The 21,462-nt window shown below is 39.8% G+C and overlaps 1 protein-coding gene across 7 annotated transcripts; it reads left to right on the top strand.

Annotated features, from left to right (window-relative positions):
* On the top strand, window positions 1–20,281 carry elmo2 (engulfment and cell motility 2). 7 transcript variants are annotated; one of them, XM_047583898.1, is made up of 24 exons: window positions 1–63; window positions 432–514; window positions 5,701–5,770; window positions 5,894–5,992; window positions 6,314–6,354; window positions 6,987–7,059; window positions 7,149–7,199; window positions 7,680–7,858; window positions 8,093–8,192; window positions 8,655–8,806; window positions 9,351–9,429; window positions 11,812–11,847; window positions 12,199–12,249; window positions 12,990–13,112; window positions 13,498–13,617; window positions 13,720–13,824; window positions 13,900–14,008; window positions 14,120–14,256; window positions 15,835–15,998; window positions 16,565–16,677; window positions 16,787–16,894; window positions 17,066–17,148; window positions 17,466–17,543; window positions 18,315–20,281. In XM_047583898.1, exons 4-24 carry the CDS (start codon window positions 5,915–5,917, stop codon window positions 18,513–18,515), a joined length of 2,181 nt encoding a protein of 726 aa, XP_047439854.1. In that variant the 5' UTR covers window positions 1–63; window positions 432–514; window positions 5,701–5,770; window positions 5,894–5,914; the 3' UTR covers window positions 18,516–20,281. The 7 variants fall into 7 exon arrangements, with proteins under 7 accessions (XP_047439854.1, XP_047439855.1, XP_047439857.1 ...); XM_047583899.1 differs by lacking the exon at window positions 1–63 and having other exon boundaries at window positions 102–514; window positions 8,655–8,800; XM_047583900.1 differs by lacking the exon at window positions 1–63 and having other exon boundaries at window positions 104–514; window positions 7,689–7,858.
* The last annotated feature ends 1,181 nt before the right edge of the window (window positions 20,282–21,462 follow it).

Genomic DNA, 21,462 nt, shown 5'->3' on the forward strand with positions numbered 1-21,462 from the left:
GGTCATAATGTTATGCCTGATCTGTGTACGTTCTATTATCGAGTAAGGGGTGTAAGAAAATTGGTAAGTCATCTGCATAGTTATTCTGGAGGATGGAGTTTGTGATGTTGTTAAACTAAATTGACTTAAACATTACAAAATTTGAGTGCATTTTAGTTTCTCGAATTTGATTTCGGCTCAATTAATGTAAACTACTTAGAGGAATAGTAAAGTTTATCAAAACTAGAACACTGACAAAACATGGTTGACATGGATGTCCACGTCTATTTATAGTCGGGTATTTTATGGACGGTTTAATAATCAGAGACAGTAATGTCACATCCAGGAGCAGGCAGCGTTTGAGGAAGATGTCAGAAGTAAAGTGACGAAGAGATGGAGGGTCTGCCTCACATTTGCAGACGGTGACATTTACATTGTGTCCCGCCTACAAGGCGTGGAATCGTGTCTCCTTTCCACAAGCATTTCACTGGGGACGGAGGGATACCGAGAGCACCATCGATGGCCCAGACACGGGGTGAGTAGCGCCGAGTACTGACATTAGCAGATGAGTAACCTTTCGCTACAAAAGATCCAGAGAATCCAGAAAGCATCGCCCTACCTCCGAGAGACAGGCTGCATCCTGGCTGCAATGGAGGAGCGGACAGGGACAAGCAGGAATGGATGACTGGATAACATGAGCCGCCTTTTCAGGAATAACGCTGTTGGTAGTCCCTGTAATAGTCAGCCTGTTGTTTGATATTTACTTCCACACAGAAAATAGCGAGAGGTGGTGCTGACTGCGTGAGCCGCCTTTTATTGAATCGAGATGATCCCGAGTTTTTGATTAATTATAGCCAAAGACCACTGGGTTACAAACGCAGCCGTTTCTGCATCAGTCTTTGGGTTCCTTCGCCTGGTTCCCATAGGTTCAATCCAGCCTAATTCTTAAGCTTTAACCAGGCCTGAAACATTTTTATAACTTACCCAGATCCAGGTGGGTGATAAAAGAAGACACGTTATTAACACGGACTGCAAATTAGATGCTAACAGATCAAACTGTCTTTTAATTTGCGCCAGACATGACAGCTCCTCCTTTTCGGGATAAATTGACAAACATTTATTTCCCCAATTAAATATTATGTGGGTGATAAATGAAAATTGTCAAAGCTGTTTGTCTTTACAGAGCGCTGCCCGTCTCCTAATAATAATAGGCGTCCGGCGGCCATAGGGGGCGCTGCTCCTCAATGTTCAACTAGCTAACTAGCTATCAAAGTTTTACATGGGCGAATCTCTTTATGTAAAGCCTCTTGTGAGAAAACGTCGAGCCGCTTTTAAAAGAGTAGTAAAATGGCGTCAGAAAGATCCGGGTCGCGGCGAGGAGTCGCTGGTTGGGGGGTGCGGAAGGAGTCCCTCTGAATGGAGCCCCCAGCCTCACTGTTGGATTTCTTTTCAGGCTCGAGCTCCTTAGCGGTCGTTGCTAAGCTACCAGCAGAGCGCGTGCTGGCCACATTGAACGTTGTTAACTAGTCTCAGCGGAACGCTCAGAGGAGCTCTGCAACCAGTGAGAGAGAGGAGGAGGAAAACATGTCATAGTCACTTTACTCAGCATCAAGATATCCTGTCTCATCTGTACGCAGAGACACCAGAAATACACATTTGCAGAATATTCACACACATGCCATTTCATTTTGTACTCCAGTGAAAACTAGTGACATCTTCATGTGGGTTATGGTATGACTGAGAGGTCTGCTGATTCAACCGTGTTTTCATTCTGTAGTCCTGTATAATGGCATTTTGTTGTACTGGTACCTGTTTATATTTTGTTGACAACCAACCAACGAAACCAACAGAAACACCTTTTGTGTTTAACAGCACCACAAACTACATCCTCCAAAATGATTACACGGTTGAATTAATGTCTTTTTTTTTTTACTATTTCAACATAAACTGAACATTATAGCAGTCACAAAGGGGGAAAATAGCGCAGGGATGTTGTATTAGAATTAATTTGTTTTCATTATCTAATGTGTACCTAATATTTTGGCACGTGAGCAGAAGTACAGCTTGTAGGACTGATTAATAAAGCTAAGCCATAAAGGATCATTAAATACACATGTAAATGATGCATCATGTATTTATACTGAACATGTCTACCCACCAAATCAGTCTAGTCTAATCTAAAGTGTTGTACAGCCACAGTGACACATCTACATCTACATATTCGTTTGCACCAATGCTGGCACATGCGTCACTCCCTCGCCATGCACTGGGAGCAACTTGCTCAATAGCATGTGCTCCATGTATTTGAGATCAAACTGCTAACCCTCTGGTTTGTGAATTATATTTTATAATTTATTATGAACTATGTTACTAATTCTTCTTTACGTGGTTGTGAATCAGCAGCTTGAAAATTGATGATAGCTGAATTCCATTTTGCTTCTTTGTTTTCATTGTCCTGTCTGAATGCTGGGTCACATGGCTTACTGGGACCATTGTTCACATAATTGGTAGCGCATATGCTTTTCATGCTAAAAAACACATGTAAAGTATACAGGATTTGTCTCTAGGTGCTTGGTATGAATACATAAGAGGCCACAATGTTTTATACCGAGATAGTACCTGTTGCAGACATTATGATTTCTAGTTCTGAATATTAAAGCAAGGAAAGCACAATGTATTGACTTTAGAGCCAGCATGGACTTCACAGTGAACTTACTGGCACATATCCCCAAATATTCATAAAGCACTCTATGCATCAGCTGCTCTTTTCATATTCAGTGACACATTCATATAACAGCATTTTAATGGGAACAACTCCTTGTATTTCTTTTGTTTTATTGCCTGTCCTGGGCAATTTTAAGCTGCACCAGGATAATGGCAGTGTTCCTCTGTGGCCAATGCAGGTTTATTCTGTGCCCTTTTAACTTGCCTTGATTTCTTTGGTAGTATTTTATGATAAAGCAGGAATAAAAGGCTGATTAAAGTAAGATAATTGGACATTTTAGGGGTTTGCTGGAGCCCATCCCAGCTGTCATTGGGCGAGAGACGGGGTACACCCTGGACGGGTCACCAGCCTAACGCAGGGCTAACACATAGACAAACAACCATTCGCACTCACACTCACACCTAGGGTCAATTTAGGTTTGCCAGTTAGCCTAACAGGCTGTATTTGGAGGTGGGAGGGAACCGGAGTATGAAAACACCAACTGAGTGTTAAAAATAGCTGTTAGTGTCCCAGATATTTTTTCACTTATCTATTTGTTTATACAAAATCAATAAAAAGTAAAGGACAAAAAAAAGCTCTTACTGAAATGTTCTGATTGTCCTGTCAGCCTTGTGATTAATGTTTGAATATGTGACTAAATAGTTTCAATAGAACATCAACAACATAGCTAAAGCTACATATTTTGTGTCTCTTTAGAAGTACTTCTCAATAGTTAGATTTTTTTACTTGGTGTTTGTGCACGGAAGCTCTGTCGAGTCTGTTTAAACTTTTTAGCAAGGCAGACTCAGAGATGTCACATTATGTGATAAAATGCACAGTCTGCTTGATGATGTGTAGGCGGTGCAGTCTCTGTCAGATGGCTGGTAGAACTCTGAATTTATTTGGCAGCTTTCACTCAGTATCATTTGTAGAATCCACCTCTAATTTTTTGTAGTCTGCGTTAATCACATGTGCACTATACACTACTTAGACATGTAGCTTAGACACCTAGACCAGACCAGACACCCCCACCTTATAGCAATGACACTCCTTGATGGCAGTAGCCATCCCCAGCAGGATGCAGCCTGACACAGACACACACACAAATGCTTTAGGAACAACTCAAAAAAAAAACATAAACACCACAAGGTGTTGACCTGGCCTCCAGATTCACTAGATCCCAAACTGGTCATGTATCCGTGGGATGATCCACAGAGGCCCCTCCCCTCAACCCATAGGACCCAAAGTTCCCCACTAACAACATCCTGTTACCAGACACCACGGGACACCCTCAGAAGACCCATGTACGTTCTCTGATAAGTCACAACTGTATTGGAGTCACAAGGGAGACCTACACAATATTAGGAAGGTGGTCATAATGTTATGCCTGATCGGTGTATCATCGCTCTGACGCAGAGAACACAGTTCAGTGATCCCATGGCTCAAACAGATGGAGATGAAAGGATTCAGGCATGCTTATTATTCACAGTACGTCGACTTACATTTTTATTCCAACATTGAGAGTATTTCCTCATGAGGCATCTGCCAAGAGAATAAAGTTATGTTAGAGAACAAAATGTAGTTTATTTCATGGCTGATCAAAATACAGCAGTGTCAGATGTCCCATCCATAGTTGAAGTAAACTCGCAAACAAACGTATTTATAGAACAAACATTCAAACTCGTCAGAAAGCCTGTGCCGCAGTGTTGGAAGTATTACAGCTCTGATGAATCTCTAGGGAAGACTGTTGTTGGTTCAGGTTTGTTTCACATTTGACAGCAGGGTAATGATTAAGATTTCTTTTCAAATCAGTAACTGTGAACTGTACAAAATAGTTTTCTGTCCTGAAAGCACCTTGAATGCGAAGGACCAATTGGAGAAAGTCTGTGTCTTTTTATTTCTTTTCTACACAGCCGTCTTCCAATCACCAGCCAAGTGTGTCAATTATGTGTATGAAATGAGTTTAATAAATGCCAGTGTTTTAATAAAATTAGTATTAATTGTGAGGTCTGATGAAATAGAAGAGGGATGGTAAGAATATGACTTTGCAAAAGTAAAAATGTAATGTGATGTTGTTATAGTTACTACTACAGATGTCTCGATCGAGTTGAGCATATAGCCATGCCTGATTTATTTGGATTGCATGAAAACATAATTATGTCTGCTGTCTAGAGTTTTAGTATGTTTGTCTTGACAGATATGTAATTTAGTATTGTAACAGTGGGAATGGTCAAATTAAGCCATTCACACTACTAATAATGATTTGTAGACTTGGTAGCTAGTTATCTATAATAAGAGCCAATATACTTTAATTTCTTTACTAAAATACAAAATAATCACTGGCTTTACAGAAGGCAGGTATTTTTTTATTTTTATTTTTTTTCTGAATGCGCTGCAAACCGATTCAGCTGTCAAACACATAGGCCTGCATTGGATTGATAATAAAGTTGTAATAAAGTTATTACACTTACAGTAATATAATTGCATAGTGCACATATGTTCTTGGAGAATGCAAGTAAGACAAGAAAAGCTTTAACAATTCGCCAGGAGGAGGAGATTTAGTTCATTAACTAATCATGCAAAACAAATAAATAAATAAATAAAATCTGATCAGGACTCTGATTGGCTGGTATTAAATGATCAGGAGCCTTGTGTTCTAATTTGTCACCATCTCTGCAGTTTATTCATTCAGCTGATGTCTGTATTTACTTTAGTGATGTTTTTAATAAAATGAGAAGGGGTTTTCTAAAGAAGGATGTGACATGGGTTGAGTGTAAAGATAAGTAGGTCAGAATTTAGATGCAGATCCAGAACCCAGTAGGAAGAAGCCTTGACCCAGCCAAGATATTTATGTGACTGCGTGTGTGGGTGGTTTTGTAAAACAGTGATGCTTATTGATGTGTTCTCTGACAGATTCAGTTCAGAGGAGAGAAAATGCAGGGATGGAGTAAACTGTTCTTGATGGAAATTAAGTTTTTGCACTTGCATGACTACGACGTGTATTTCTGTGTTTGCAGGGGAGCTGACACAGGGGTTTAAACAGCAGAGCGGTGAGACTGACTGACCCTAGCAGCAGTTATCCATTAGGTGATGTACAGTATGTTATTCTGGGCTAAATCTGGGATATTCTTGTTTTTGTTCTCATTGTTGTTCAGTGTTTTCCAATGTGTTTTCAAGTCCAGAATTGACAGAACAGTTTTGTTCCTTTAGGGCGCTAACGATCAGATAGCCATGCCTCCCCCAGCTGACATTGTGAAGGTGGCCATTGAATGGCCCGGTGCCAATGCTCAACTTATAGAGATGGACCAGGTCTGTATTTGTGTAAAATACACCTCCAGTTTTCCTCTCAGCTTTCCACCAGCCTTTAGAGCGTAATGTGATAATTAAAGGGGAACCTTTATGCGTGGCTTTAATTAGTTCTGAATGTGAAAGATGTGACTAATGCCGTGAAGTGTTTTGGGTTTGCAGACTACAGGAAAGTGCCTGTAATTATAGTCATAAAATGTGACAAAGGACTGATTAAAGAAACGTCACAAGCAGTGGTCATTGTGATGTTAAAAAGTATCGCAGTGTGAGTAGTGATCATTTCTTTTGTGCATATTTTCAATATGTCTTCATTTCTCTTTGCAGAAAAGACCTTTGTCCTCAATAATTCGGGAAGTATGTGATGGGTAAGAGTGATCTACATTTTAAGAATTTATAGATGTTTTTTTTAATTGTCTGTTCAATTATCATGTGTGAAAATATTGGACGGCAGTCGGAATGTCTATGATGCAAGACTAAAAAGGCATAAAGCAATGACAGCTCTTGTTCCTGTAGTGCTCACTCCTTTCACACTTGTGTAGACACCTATGTTGTCATTGACTGCAACACTTTACATAATCCTTCTTACCAAATATTTATAAGCTGTATTTATTTGGCTCCACTGGTGCTTTTGTTTCTCATGGTTTTGCAGTTTAGCAATGAATGCTGCTAATTTTCTCTCTCTCCCATCTGCCTCTCAGCTGTGCTGCATCTACCCACTGCCTCCCTTTACCATATGAAATGAAAAAGTCTTTGCACTTTGCTGTTAACACCCACCAGATAACTCTCCTCCACAATCTCTCAATGTGCCACTCGTGTAAATACGAATGCTGGAGGGAACAATCTGACTTTGAGCAACCTTTTGTCCACGCATACAACAGCATGCTGCATTATAACGTTTGGGTTGAATTGATTTTTTTTCTGTTCTTTTTTTTGTATTCAAAACTAACACTGAATTTTTAATTCTTAGCAAAACTCCTTTCTCTGTTTGTGTCCTCAGCTGGTCTTTGTCAGGATCAGAACAGTTCGCCCTGCGTTATGCTGACGGTCCTCAGCTGTATATCACTGAGCAGGTGAGCATCCCTTTTTCCTTCCTGACAGTGTGTGGATGACATTGTAAATCAGTACTGAATTGAAGCGTTCTTCCTTTATCATGTTTCAGAGCCGTGGGGACATTAAGAATGGGACAATCCTTCGATTAGCGATTTCTCCCGTGAGTTGACCCTGTTTCCGTTTGCACTCTTACCCAGAATCCTCTTTGAGTGAATTGAGCCTTTCAGGACATGCTGATATCTATTTCTTAACCAACCTGACAGTATGTCCCGGTGGTAACCTTCTTAAAGGATGAGAGGTGTTGGAAATGTGAATTGGCATGGCAGGAGCCTGTAACTGAATAATAATATTTTGGGCAAAAATAAAAGAAAGTGTATTGAAATTAGAATTAACACGATGATAATGCATGAATCCAAATTCCTTTTAATGCCACACATATATGCACATTGCATTATTGCATCCCTGGTATATATATTTACAAGAGATTTTAAAAGATGTTAATATGAGTGGCAATTAATCACGATTAAATATATGTATTGACTAACCTAATCAAAATTTTCTGACGAATGCTGATCTCTGTTCAAGTTAGATTAATGCAGAGACCAGATGGGCGAGACGAACTGTATCATGAAAGTTTTAGTTTCTGCAGGCTCGTGCTGCTCGTCAGCTCCTGGAGAGGATCCAGTCTCACGGTATCGATGCTCGCCTCGAGGCTCTGAAGGAGCTCGCCAAGCTGTCTGCGGACCCAACGTTTGCCACAGAGTTCATCAACATGGAGGGCATAGGGACACTGGCTCGTCTTGTAGAGAGCGGCACCCAGTGAGTAGTAGTTTTGACGTTGGTGTTTGACAGCGACAATAGTGAACTTTTGACTACGTAGAATTCGTGACTTCTAATCCAGGCTTTTGTTTAGAGCTAGTGTTGGAACCTAATAATTAGATTGTGACATAATATTATCCTTTTGTTCCAGTGTTTGTATACCTTTTAAGTCAAACTAGATGTTGAAAAAATGATGTGAAAAGGCAGGAACTGACTGTCCTTCAATTCCTTTAGCTTCGGTGAAATGCTGGCCTTCACTCTCACTGCCTTCCTGGAGCTAATGGATCATGGCATTGTGTCCTGGGACCTTATCTCCCTCTCATTTATCAAACAGGTACCTCCTCCAACAAAACAGTAATTCATCAGACACATCAGAGTTTCACAGTAACTCCTCTGGACAAATCTCTTTTTGAAATTTTCAAGGTCTGTCTCATTCTTTTTTCTCATTGCACTCTTATTAATCACTTGATCCTCCGTTCTTCCCAAATGCCGGAAATGAGTGGGTGTGGTTGCCTAGCAACTCCTTGCGTTATATGCAGGTCCTACAGTGTGTGTGTATGTGAATAGTTTTCTTATGAAACTTCACTGTAGCCTTGAGAGAAACTTACAGACCTATTGATTTGGCCTTCTCTCTCAAATACCCTGTTAATTGGAATAAAACATATTCTGCTGTTTTTTTTTTAACATTACAAGCTGATCTGACAATAATTGTGAGTCTAACTGAGAAAAGCACAAATGATACGTTAAAGATTCAGAGTTACCTCCATTTTTTTCTGTCTTCTCTGTCCTCATTCAGATTGCGGGCTACGTGAACCAGCCGATGGTGGATGTGTCCATCCTGCAGCGCTCCCTGGCCATCCTTGAGAGCATGGTCCTGAACAGCCACAGCCTCTACCACCGAGTGGCCCAGGAAATCACTGTGGGACAGCTCATCGGGCACCTGCAAGTGTGAGCACACACACACGCACAGGGGCTTCTCGCACTCTGATATGGGGGGTATAAGGGGAGAATGTAGCAGTTCTGGTAACTTTATAAATAGCACTGCTTATACTAGCAATATTGTGATTGAAAGGGTGAGTTTTAGTTGTTAGATGAAGATGCTAGTCCAACAACAGTGCAGGTGTTATTTATCCTATTGACTATCCCGCTATGGAATAAATACAGGCTTATGGTATTATATTATTCCATACCTTACCTTACTTTATCTAATCGTACCTTACCTTACTTAACGTTACTATATTAGTATCGTATCGTAGCGTAAAATAAAGAATAATTTTCTTAAAATGGTTTTGTTGAAAAGGAGACTTGTAAATACCCTGCAGTCATCTGGTGCATTTGTATGAATTGTATTTGTGGGTTAAACTGAAAAAGTAAGTGTAAATGTAGTATAGCTGTTTAAATCCTATTGTTAGCCTGTAGTTGAAATCCTGTGTAGAGATTTTCAGAGCATGATGCTTCTAACTGGTTGTTACGCTCTTGGATGTTACTTCAGGTCAAACCAGGAGATCCAGACCTACGCCATCGCCCTCATCAATGCTCTTTTCCTGAAGGCACCAGAGGACAGGCGGCAGGTTAGTGCTCTCCACTCCCAGCACAGTGAGCCCGATTCAGGAATAGGACCAGATACCGTGTGTATATAGTCATAACTGGAATACTGATGTCCCAATCTGAAAAGCCAGACACTGGCTCACTGTGACTGATAATGTCTGTAACCACAGGCTAGTTGAAGCTAATCTCACAAATACACGTCTGTCTGCCAGCTGTCATGTTGTGGATTCTATCACCGCTGTAATGACACACTCACTCAAAGATAGTGCTCACCTTCCTTTGAAGGTTGTACATTTGTTATGCTGCAGTATAGCTAAGTGAGGCAGACCAGTCGCCCAGCTGTAATAGACCCCTGGAAGGAAACTCTTACTTACCGAGTACCAAGTACCAGGATTTGAAATTCAACAAAAGGAATCTTTCTGTTAACGTGAGGGACTGAATTTAATGTTATTCAGTGCTCCACAACCCAGCGATGTTTGGAAATAGTAAATCAACATTAAATGAATCCGAAATAGCTGAATTATAACAACTAGTTACTCTTACAATGACACTTTAATAAATTGAAATTTAGAAAAAGAGAAAGATCATTTCTTTTTCACACAAACAAATGTACAAATACCGAAGGAGTGAGTGCTTCTGTGTAGTATGTCACCGCCGTTGTCTTATTTTCCTGTGCTCTCCTTTGACATTTATCCCAGACCACATTGTGCATACTTGCATAGCCACATTTACATTTAATTCTGTTTCACACACTGTGTTGTGTAAAACTGTTTCTAAAACTTACTTCATATGAACATAGGTTTGCCAGTCAAGCTAAATAACGTGTTACTCTTGTATTTTAACATCTTTACGCTAGGACACCTTAAAATTGTTGATCTATGAAGTTCATCTAAACTTTGAATTAATGCATGAGGACTTTCAATACGAATAAATGCGAATGAGAATAGGACAGATTGAAAATTGAACAGTAGAAACTAATTTCAGCACATGATAAAGTCTCATTTATATAAAGAAAAAATATGACTGTAACATGTATCTCATTGCTGTCATAAAATATTATTGCATAAACAATTAAGATGTAATTTTTCTTTTAATGTTTTGCTTTTGCTCATTTTTTGTTCCTTTTCCTTGAACATGATGCATAAAAAACATTTTCTTTCTGTTGGGAAGATCTCTCTGATCTGCATCAACAGTATCTGATGAGAGACTGAGGATAAATTGTGTATGAATTTATTGTGTTAGAAAATGTACAATACAATTTACATGCAGCTATCAAAACGTTACGTACACTAGTTAAAAAACAAATCCACTAATACAACAGTCTGCACTAAATCTTAGCTTTGTGAAAGCTGTGGTCTTGAGCGTTGGTTTAAAATAACAAAGATAGTTGTTGAATCAACTGTTTTTCAGTTTTCAAAAGGAAGGAAGGTTTGCTTCAGTAGACATAATGTACACTGATCAGCCACAACATGTTGACTACTAACAGGAAAAGTAAATAACATTGACCGTCATGTAACAGTACAGTGTTCTGCTGGAAATCCTTCGGACCTGGCATTCGCGTGGATGTTACTTAGACATGTGCCATGTACTGATCAAGTATCTGTGGGATGATCCACAGAGGCCTCTCCCCTCAACCCATAGGACCCAAAGCCCTGGGGTGTATACAAACATTCAGTTCAAACTGAATTTAGTGCAAATAAATATGGCAATAATATTTTGCAAATATCCCAATGCAGAAAGAACTGTTTTGAAAGATTGAAAATTCCAGTGAGTGTTTGAAGACACTGGGTAGAAGAGGTGTAGTATTGTTAGAATTCATTTTATATTGGGTCAAACATTTCCATTATGACCTTGTCACAAACAGGATGTTTGGACAGTTGGTCAGCTCCAATTATTGACCACTGGAGGGCGACATGACTCAGTTGTATCAATAGATAGAAACATACAGTGCAGAACATGCATCACTGTATGTGGCTGGTTCTGTTAAATAACTCTCTCTGCCAATTAACACTATTTACTGAATTAGTTTAAAGTTAAAATGTAGATTCCTCTGTTCTTACAACAAAGAATTGCAGGAAGGATGAATTTCTTGATAAATATGCTGGAGAACCAGGACAACCCCAATGAATTTCATGCATGGTGGTTGTTTTAAGGAACACCACCTCCTCTGAGTGTTGGTACTGTTTCTCGACAAATGAATAAATGCATGACTGTCAGATGCTCAGGACACGCGAGGCGATGTTTTGTGACTGTGTGTTATGCCTATTTGACATGATGCTGTTTTCTTATTCCATGCTGCATGCTGTGCCCCGTGATGTGTCCCTGTATCTCATGGTCCGTGTGGTATATTCTTTGTCCCCATTACCGTTACACCCATGTCCCTCCTCCCTGCCCTCAACCCACAGGAGGAGTATACTAACCCGCTGGAGCAGCACCTCACTGTGAGTACGCATCCCTCAGCAGCAACACATGCCATCTTTTCCACACCACAGTCCTTCTCCTCCTCCACTGTCTAGCTCTTTTTGTTTCATGGAAAACCATCGCATGATCCATCCCATATGAACATAGAGCCACGACTTGCTGCAGCAGCAGACGTTAGAGTTAATTTAGTTAAACTATGCTAGTTCTATTTGGGGGAAATGGGTTAAACCAGTGATGGAAGCCATGCATAAGGATATTTCTGCAGAAATAACCTTTTACTGTGGGTACACTTAAGTAAAGTTGAACTATTTTCTGTGTAGTAAAGCATCATTTGATTTGTGTGTTGCCATAATGCATCTCTTTATTCTCAGGAAATGGCAAGCACTTTGGCTCAGAAGCACCTGCGGTCCATCATCCTAAATGTGAGTGTCTGAAATTGAATAACACGAATAACATATTTCTGCCAATTTCTGCTTCAGAATGAACTTTCTGCTCTGTAAGCTATTCAGGCGAAATTATGTTTGCAACTATGTAAAATTAATATGCTGGAAAGGCTTCTGTAAACAAATTATTTCTGTTCCTTTGAAACCATCCTGTGTTTGGATGTAGTTTCCTCACTGGGACTAAGAGTTAGTCAGCATTTGGGAAATAGAAAGCTTTGCTCACTTGGAGAGCTGTGACACGGAACCAGCAAATGTGATATGGCACCAAGCCCATGAAGTGGAACAAAACATGCTCTGAAATGATTCATTTTGGCACTTGTCTGGAAGTGGCTGAGTGAACTGGCTGCAAATGCTAATGAGGGAGACCCTTGAGTCTGGCCTCTTGGATCCAGGAAGTGTTGTTGGAGTGACTCCTGCATTGTGTGCCCTGTTAATGAGGCCTGGTTACCTAGTGGCCATTGACAGTGTTCTGTGTTATCATTGGTTTTGGATGCCGTATTGTTTCATTAGTCCATTTATTTTTGTTTTTATGACAGTTGATAACTGCAGACACTCATCATACAGAGTGTCAGTACAAGTACAGTATGATGCAATGTGTTTAAATTTAATAGAAGAGACACTATTCGGCCTTTTAATTTTTGCTTCTGCTTGCCGTGATGAGCTGTTTATGTACACAGAAGCATGCCAAGTGCATTAACAACATTGCTCTTCTTTTCCAGCATGTTATAAGAGGAAATCGACCAATCAAAGCAGAAATGGCACATCAGCTGTATGTGCTGCAGGTGCTGACCTTTAACCTCTTGGAAGAGAGAATGATGACCAAAATGGACCCAAACGACCAGGTAAGCATCTGAAGTAACAGACTTTCCATTTATTTCTTATTAAAACTGACTGCAGTAAAACAAATGTGCCATAAGTGGTCGTGTGTGATATGCTTAAATGAACAAGCTTAATTGAATGGTTAATAGTCTGCATTCTGAAAAAGAGTAATAATCAGAGACAGCCTTCTACCAGTGGAGTATACACTCCGATACATCTGCTTCAAGTGTAACAAGTGGACCAGAAAATTGAAGTTTTCTTATTTTTGCCAGTGTTTGTTCACAGCCATCTGCTCGCCACAGATTGACCTATCCTTTTTATGGTTTCTTTTATTATGCTGCTGATGTAGTGTTAAATGTGTTCCCGTTTATGCCTCTGTGCTGTTAAGATGTTGATTTTCTGTCCCAGGCTCAGAGAGACATCATCTTTGAGCTGCGTAGAATTGCCTTTGATGGAGAAAATGACCCCACTGGCACGGAGAAGAGAAAGGCCATGTACACCAAGGACTACAAGATGCTGGGTTTCACTGTGAGTCTCCATCACGGACTTTGAGTTTGTTCCAATTGAAGTGAATGATAAACAGGAATAATTTTAGAAACAGATACAATGATATCACTGTTTTAAATGTAGAACCATGTGAACCCGGCTATGGACTTCACCCAGACTCCTCCAGGGATGCTGGCTCTGGACAACATGCTGTATCTGGCCAAGGTTCACCAGGATACGTACATCAGGGTTAGTATATATTTTTAGATTTTCTTGGTTCCCAGTCAGAATAGCAGAATTAATGTGTTTCCCTGCTCATTGCAGATTGTCCTGGAGAACAGCAGTCGTGAGGATAAGCATGAGTGTCCCTTTGGTCGCTGCGCCATCGAACTCACTCGAATGCTGTGCGAGATACTCCAGGTCGGAGAACTACGTAAGTCATTCTGTAGATGTTTTCAGAAGCTTACTTTAGTGCAGGATAGTGAAGAAGAATGCTTCTCTCACACCAGTCTTTTTATTTTATAATTGTAAACCTTCCCTATAGCTAACGAGGGCTGCAATGACTATCACCCCATGTTCTTCACCCATGACCGGGCATGGGAGGAATTCTTTTGTGTCTGCATCCAGCTTCTTAATAAGACCTGGAAGGAGATGAGGGCCACAGCTGAGGACTTCAACAAGGTCTGAGATTACAGTACTACCACAGGCTTTACACAAGTTAAATTATGCGCTCTAAAGCAGCTTTCACTTTCAGCATTTTAACACCAGTCTGAAAGATTACTGATGACTAATACTAATATTTATTTAAGCAGATACAAAAAAAAAATGGGCACAAAACAAAATAATTTATTCTTTGACAAAGACAATTATCCGAAACGTGCTATTAGCAAATAATTAGAGATTGGGTTCAGGGGTTCACGTGCCTGACGGCTGTTGCTCGTCAAGTTTTGTGCTCCTGATCTGGAGAAAAACCTAAATCTCCTCCCAAAATTGCAAGAACCAGAGTTTAGAAATGTCTTGTTGCGTGTATGCAGTGTAATATTAACTATGTGCGGTGTGATCTTGACCGTCTTTTAGAAGACTTTCTTGTCTGAAACTGCACAACAGCAAATTTATAATTTAAAAAAAAAATGTAAGTAAGTAAAAAGCGTAATCGTAATTTTTTTTTTTTTTTTAATGTTTAATTTAAAAAGAAAATACTGACTGCTGTATGCTGTACAGTGTGTGCTATTTTTATGTCTTTGTGGGTCTATTGATTGTGATTGATTCTGTTTTGAGCTACTTACAATTGCCCCTGGGGGACTAAAAGAGTGAACTGAATTGAAGTGATATGATGATCCTCCCTCATGCAAAAACTGACAAACTGCCAGAGGCCCCTCTTCAGCCTTTTGAGGATTGGGAGCTATGTTTTTTTTATTTTTTTTATTTTTTTTACATTACAAAAAAATGTGTTTTGAGACCATATGAGGTTAATGCCAAGAAACCTGTAGCTGTTGATGTGGACGAGTTGCGGTGGGATGAAGTTCTTTTCTTGGTGTTGATGCAGCTCCATGATATAAGATGCTGAACCTCCTTTCTGCTGCTGTAAACTGTTGGTGAATTAGCCAGAGTAGGGCTTATTTTTATCTGTTGTCCCTCAGCATGCTTGCATACTGATGTTAGCATTTAGCTAATAGTATCACTGTGCCTTTGAATAGCAGTTTTCATTTACATGTTGGTTTCTGCTGCTGTGAGTCATATTAAAATAGAACTTTTCCTCTCTCAGATTTATATATGAGATACATTTTATTCGTTCAAAGATAAAACTCTATGTTGTCATATGCTTTTGGTCAAGTAATGCTATGATATGACATGCTGGGTTGTCACAACAGTAGGTGATCCACATTACTGATTACCCACCATCTGTCCAGATGATGTTCGTTCGGTACACAGGCTTCACGTTGCTTCACTTCACTGCCGTAGCTGCTGATGTGCTCCTGTGTGTGTCTGAGCTGTGGAGCAGTCTGCTGAAATGTTTCTGGTTTATTAAATAATACATGACAACTACTGCGTATGTAGACATATATTCAGTGAAATGAACAGGGCAACATGAAAACTTTTAGATCATTAAGTGTTTTAAATATTGATGTCTGTGAGCAGACTCAGTGTGTGAATGTGAGAATGATGCTTCTGTAATTTTGATATTATTCATGGTGGATTAAAAAGCAGGAGATAGATCTGAAAATGTTAAGTGACTGTATGTGTGTAAATCCTCACCAGGTGATGCAAGTGGTCCGTGAGCAAATCACCAGGGCTCTGGCAATGAAGCCGTCGTCTATAGATCAGCTGAAGAACAAACTGCGAGGCCTCAACTATTCAGAGATCCTGCGTCTGCGGCAGTCAGAAAGAATGAGCCAGGATGACTTCCAGTCTCCACCTATCATGTCAGTCATTTCTAGAATCTCTTACTGCTGCCATCATTGTAGTTTAGATTGATAAGATTAAGACGTTTTTATTGGCTTTGTCTGGTAAAAAATGATTGCAGTTTAGCAGCTCTCTTGTTCAAAAGCAATAAAAATAAAAAGATATACATGCAGCAATACACAATAAAATGTTATATGATGTATACAAGTAAAGCACATTGTAACACACAGATAAATGTAATTAGTAAAGTGACATTCATATGCAGAATTTTAAAACAATATTACATAAACAAGAAAAAATAGCAATTACAATTTTGCTTATTTTTCCATAATAGTGCAGATTACACTAGAGGACAGGTATGGGGGCTACTCTACAACAGTCGTATGAAGGTGTAACGGTAGAATCTGTTTTTCAGATACACCTCTATAGTGTTCTTGGCTCTTTCCACCATTTTTGGAGACACAAACTAACTAACTAAAATACTGCTTGGCTCCAAACTCTTCTCTGTCCCTAGGGTAGTAAATAGTAGAGTATTGTACACGTGTGTGCCTGTGTTCCTGTTGCTCATGCTTTGTTTGTGCTGCAGTGAACTGCGGGAGAGAATTCAGCCTGAGATCCTAGAGCTCATCAAGCAGCAACGACTCAACCGGCTGTGCGAAGGGAGTTGCTTCCGTAAATTGGGGAACCGCCGCAGGCAAGGTGCATACAACATGTCAACACAGTCACCTCTCTGTTCCCCTCTCTGCTGAAGGAGTACAACTGCTTCTGATTATCAACTAAGCACTGCGTTCCCCTTCCTTCTTCACAGAGAAGTTCTGGTTCTGCCGACTCTCTCTGAATCACAAAGTGCTGCACTACGGGGACTTGGATGAGTCACCTCAGGGTGAAGTGCCTTTTGAGCTCCTCAGTGACAAGAGTAAGATGCCTTGAAACTTTTATTCCTCCAAGGGGCTCCGTCTCTCAGCTAATAAATCTATCATATTATACCAAGTCACACCTGAGCTTGCAGATCAAACATATTAATCCTGCACCTGTCAGGAGGTTGACCTAAATAAATTGTGTGTTTATGTGGTCTGTCTCATCCTAGTTCCCGTCTCAGATATCAAGTCTGTGGTGACAGGGAAGGACTGCCCTCACATGAAAGAGAAAAGTGCTCTAAAACAAAACAAGGTACTGTCGTTGTCATTTATTTAGCTCCTGTTCACCCTTGGCATTAATATTCTTCCTGGGTGACCTGATCAGTTGGTTTACAAACAGCTGCTGTCTGCAAACAATAGGCCGCTGTCACTGGTTCAGACCCCTGAACAGAGCTGTTTGTATCGTAGAAACTGTTTTGAGCTGTGTCCTTAAAGCTGCTCATCTGTAATCAGATCACCCAGGACAAACGTTAACACCAGGTCTGAACAGACCCATAGCTGTCTCTTCGTTCTTTGTCATCTCTCAGTGTACGAGCTGCGTTTTTAACCTGATTATCCTGATTCTCTCAGGAGGTGCTGGAGTTGGCCTTCTCTGTCCTCTATGATCCAGATGAAACACTCAATTTTGTTGCACCCAACAAATATGAGGTAAGCTGTTTGTACTCGAGACATCACAGTAGTTGTGGATTAAACTCATGGTAAAGACCACACCAGTGGGTCTTCAACCTAAACTGATTAATATTTTTATGTTACCTCTGGCTCAAATCACTTCTATTTGACTTTTGTGTGGTTTTGTCTCAGTTCTCTTATCATTCTTAATCTCTTAAATCGTCAAGCAGCCGTTTTCACTGACAAACCTCTAAATAAATTGTGCTGTAAGTTACTTTCCCAGCAGGAAAGGCACACAGACAAAGTTAACAACCAGCTGGTGAGCACAGTGAAGCATTTAGTAACTAAAGAGCCAGATATTTCCCTCAGGGGTTGGTGGAGTGCAGAATGTGAATGAATATCAGACGTACATTTGCCAGGTGGCCAGAAACATCTCCAAATGAATGCTAATGCTGTTCAGTGTTTGCCACGTATGTAAATTGTCAACAGATTTGCCATAAGGTGATGAAATGTTCACGCTGTGTTTAGAGCTTGTTTTGCTCCATCTCTAAAGCCAGAAAAGCAATTAACTACTTTAACTAAAGAGCTTGTTTTTCGTGTATTGGCTGTGTATTTGTTCAGCTGAAGTTCAAATAGCAGCTCAGTTAGAAACATCCACATTTAAATACAAATACATGTTGATAATTTGCTTTATTCTGGGTTAATGATAAGTGATTCATGTGCAACTTGTTGGGTATTCGTTACATAGAGCTGCTGTCACTGGTAGCATTTTACACACAATGGTTACACTTATTGGATGTTTGTGTGCAGTATTGCATCTGGACTGATGGGCTGTGTGCGCTGCTGGGCAGAGAGATGGGCAGTGATCTGACGCGCAGTGACCTAGATACTCTCATCAGCATGGAGATGAAGCTCCGCCTCCTCGACCTTGAGAACATCACAATCCCAGAAGCACCGCCTCCCGTGCCAAAGGAGCCTAGCTCATATAACTTCACCTACAACTACAGCTGAGATGTGTACGGGTGTGTGTGTGTTTGCATTGCATGTAAGTACATGTTTGCTGAGAATGAGTAAAAGGCTACCTTACTTTAGTTTTCTTTACATTTCAGAACCTTGGAGACTTTCCTCTTTCCGTGTTTGCGATGCCATACGGCTGCCAGATAGGACAGGTGTGTTTCTAGTTTCACAGGGACCTCAGAGGTTAAGGTTTTGCACGGAGCAGTCCCCCTGCAGCTGCTGCAGATTGAGCGAGTGAATCTCATTTGTCAGAGCAAGTCTCAAGGCAGCATCCTGATTTGTATTCCTCATCCTTTGCAATTTAAAGGTGTAAATGATGGATGAAAAGATCCAAAACTGCAAATCACATTTTTCTTGAGGCAGTTTTAGTCAAATTGAAATAGTCTCCATGACAACTCAGAACAAAGTGGCAGTTTTAATTCCTGTATTCACCACGATGCTGCCAGCACCTCCACGTGTACAGATGTACAGTACTGCACAGTATAAGAAGTTCCACATTGTGCTCTCAGTAATATTATCAAATCTCTTATGGAAGTTGGTGATAAAAAATTGTAATTGTAATGTATGGAAACAGCTAAAGTAACGTTTCTTTTGTTCTGTTATTCAAGGGACAGAAAACTGCAGAATATTACAGTCTGAAGATGACTGAGCAATTTAACAAAACCAAAAAAATATGCAGTGGCTCTTAGAAAAGGACAGAACGTTGGCAAACAAAAGAGTCACGTTTGAGAAGTCAAATCATTTGTATCTTAAAAATCTAACAATCAGTTGTTAACATTTTTTGTAAATTATTTGATATCATTTCATTGACTAACAGCTACCTAGAGGTGTTCATGTGAATGTGGTATATCTGTTATGGCTTCAGTCATGCTCACCTCTCTCCTCAGACCAACACAACTTTTCATAGCCTGTTATAGTCTAGGCATACTGTAGATATATATATTTCCCACTGGCTTAATGAAGTGTGTGAAGATGCCCTTGTCTGTAAGCGCGTATGTCTTTGTTTTGTGCGTGTTTGTTTTTATTGAGACTTAAGGAATAATCGCAAAATTTCCTGAGCTTGTTGCTCATTTAAGTCAAAACTCTGACATTCAACATCTTTAAAAAGACAACATGAGTAATATGAACCTTATTTTCAGTCATTGTCACTGCATTGCCTTATCAGTCATACAGTCATTATATGACGGGGTCATTAGTATTTCTAAGTAGTATATCAAACATTTTGTGTATGTAATTGTAGCAACTTTAAGTGCTCTTCTTCTCTAAGTGTTTTAGCTATAACTCCTATGATGCATTCTTTACTACCGTATAGACAGTTCAGTTATGTTAGATAACACAATATAACTTATGGTATTGTATCTTGAAAAGTTAACGATTACTTTGTTAACAGTATCATGCTGTAAAACATATTGTGAAAACATTACTGTATATGCAACAGGACCAAAACAATTTATAGGTGTAATGCTGAAAAATATAACATCATGGAAGAAGACAACTGCTACCAAACATATTGGTAATAGTCGCACTTAAATCGGCTTCAATTACATTATAGACCATGAATTGTTTATATACTGCTTATAAGGTTAAAGCTAAATACGCTTTTCATGAACATAAAGAGTGTCTGTGTTAGGAAAGGTGGTGTGGTACAGTGTTTTTATTTTTTATTTAAAAAAAAAAAAAAAAACTTACCTTACATTCCAAAATGAATATGCCGCTTGTTGGTGAGTAACAGATGTGAGGCTCGATTTGAGACGTTTCATCACACTGTGCGAACAGGATTAAAGGGCAGCTCTGCTAACGTGCCAGAAACACAGTCATCAAATACACCGACCAGGCATAACATTATGACCACCTTCCCAATATTGTGTGGGTCTCCTTTGTGCCTCCAAAACAGTTGTGACTCATCAGAGAATGGACATGGGTCTTCTGAGGGTGTCCTGAGGTGTCTGGTAACAGAATGTTCTTAGTGGGGGCTTTGGGGTTGAGGGGAGGGACCTCTGTGGATCATCCCACAGATACTTGATCAGTTTGGATCTAGTGAATCCGGAGGCCAGGTCAACACCTTGTGTTGTTTTTAATGTTTTTTTGAGTTGTTCCTTCAGCTGTCAGTGGTTTTAATGTTGTGGCTGATCGGTGTATGTGTAAGCAGGTCAGAAAGAGAGTGACATCTATTACCAGACATGTGATATTACTCACATCAATGTTGCCTGATGTCACTTCCTAATTTTGTCCTGCCCTCTGTCCTCTAAACCAGTATTAATCACTGCTGTCATGTGTTAATGCAGAGTAGAATTATATTTTTGTAAATGATTGTACAACTCTATCAGCTGTGAAGAGAATGGATATTAACGTAGCATTTCCACTTGGCATCACTAGCACATACAACACGCTGTCACATTTTCATACGACGAACATGTCACATGATTTAGGAAAGACGCCTTCTCCAGCACCTAACTATGATGTCAGTGTTAATGTTGTGAAAAAAAATGAAATGCCATTGCTGTTTTTGCTGTTTGTAAAATGAAGTACGGTTATGATTTGTGTTCAGGTTGTTTTTTTCTGCTTTGTTTTTACCAGATGTTGTAGTTTTAACAAGTTAAAAGTTTGTTCTCTGGTGACGCTGAGAGTTCAGCCAACTGCAACTTAAGAAATCACAAGCAAAAACAGAAAGGGAGAAAACCCTCTGAGAGTAAAGGAAACGCCTCCAAATACAGAAACAATACAGCTGTACCAGCAGATATCTGAATGTTATCAATATATTCAAACATAAAAACTGAAAACATAGTTACATGACTTGCATGTGATGTTAGTAACTCCTCAAGTCACCATGGCAACAACAAGCACATCGAATCATCTCTTTATTCCTCTTTCCAGCAGCATTTCTATATTTGTTCATCTGTGTTATGATGCATGTTTTATATTTTGCGAACAACATGAAATG

Source organism: Mugil cephalus, chromosome 4 (assembly GCF_022458985.1).
Source record: "Mugil cephalus isolate CIBA_MC_2020 chromosome 4, CIBA_Mcephalus_1.1, whole genome shotgun sequence".
In the NCBI taxonomy this organism is placed as follows: Eukaryota; Metazoa; Chordata; class Actinopteri; order Mugiliformes; family Mugilidae; genus Mugil; species Mugil cephalus.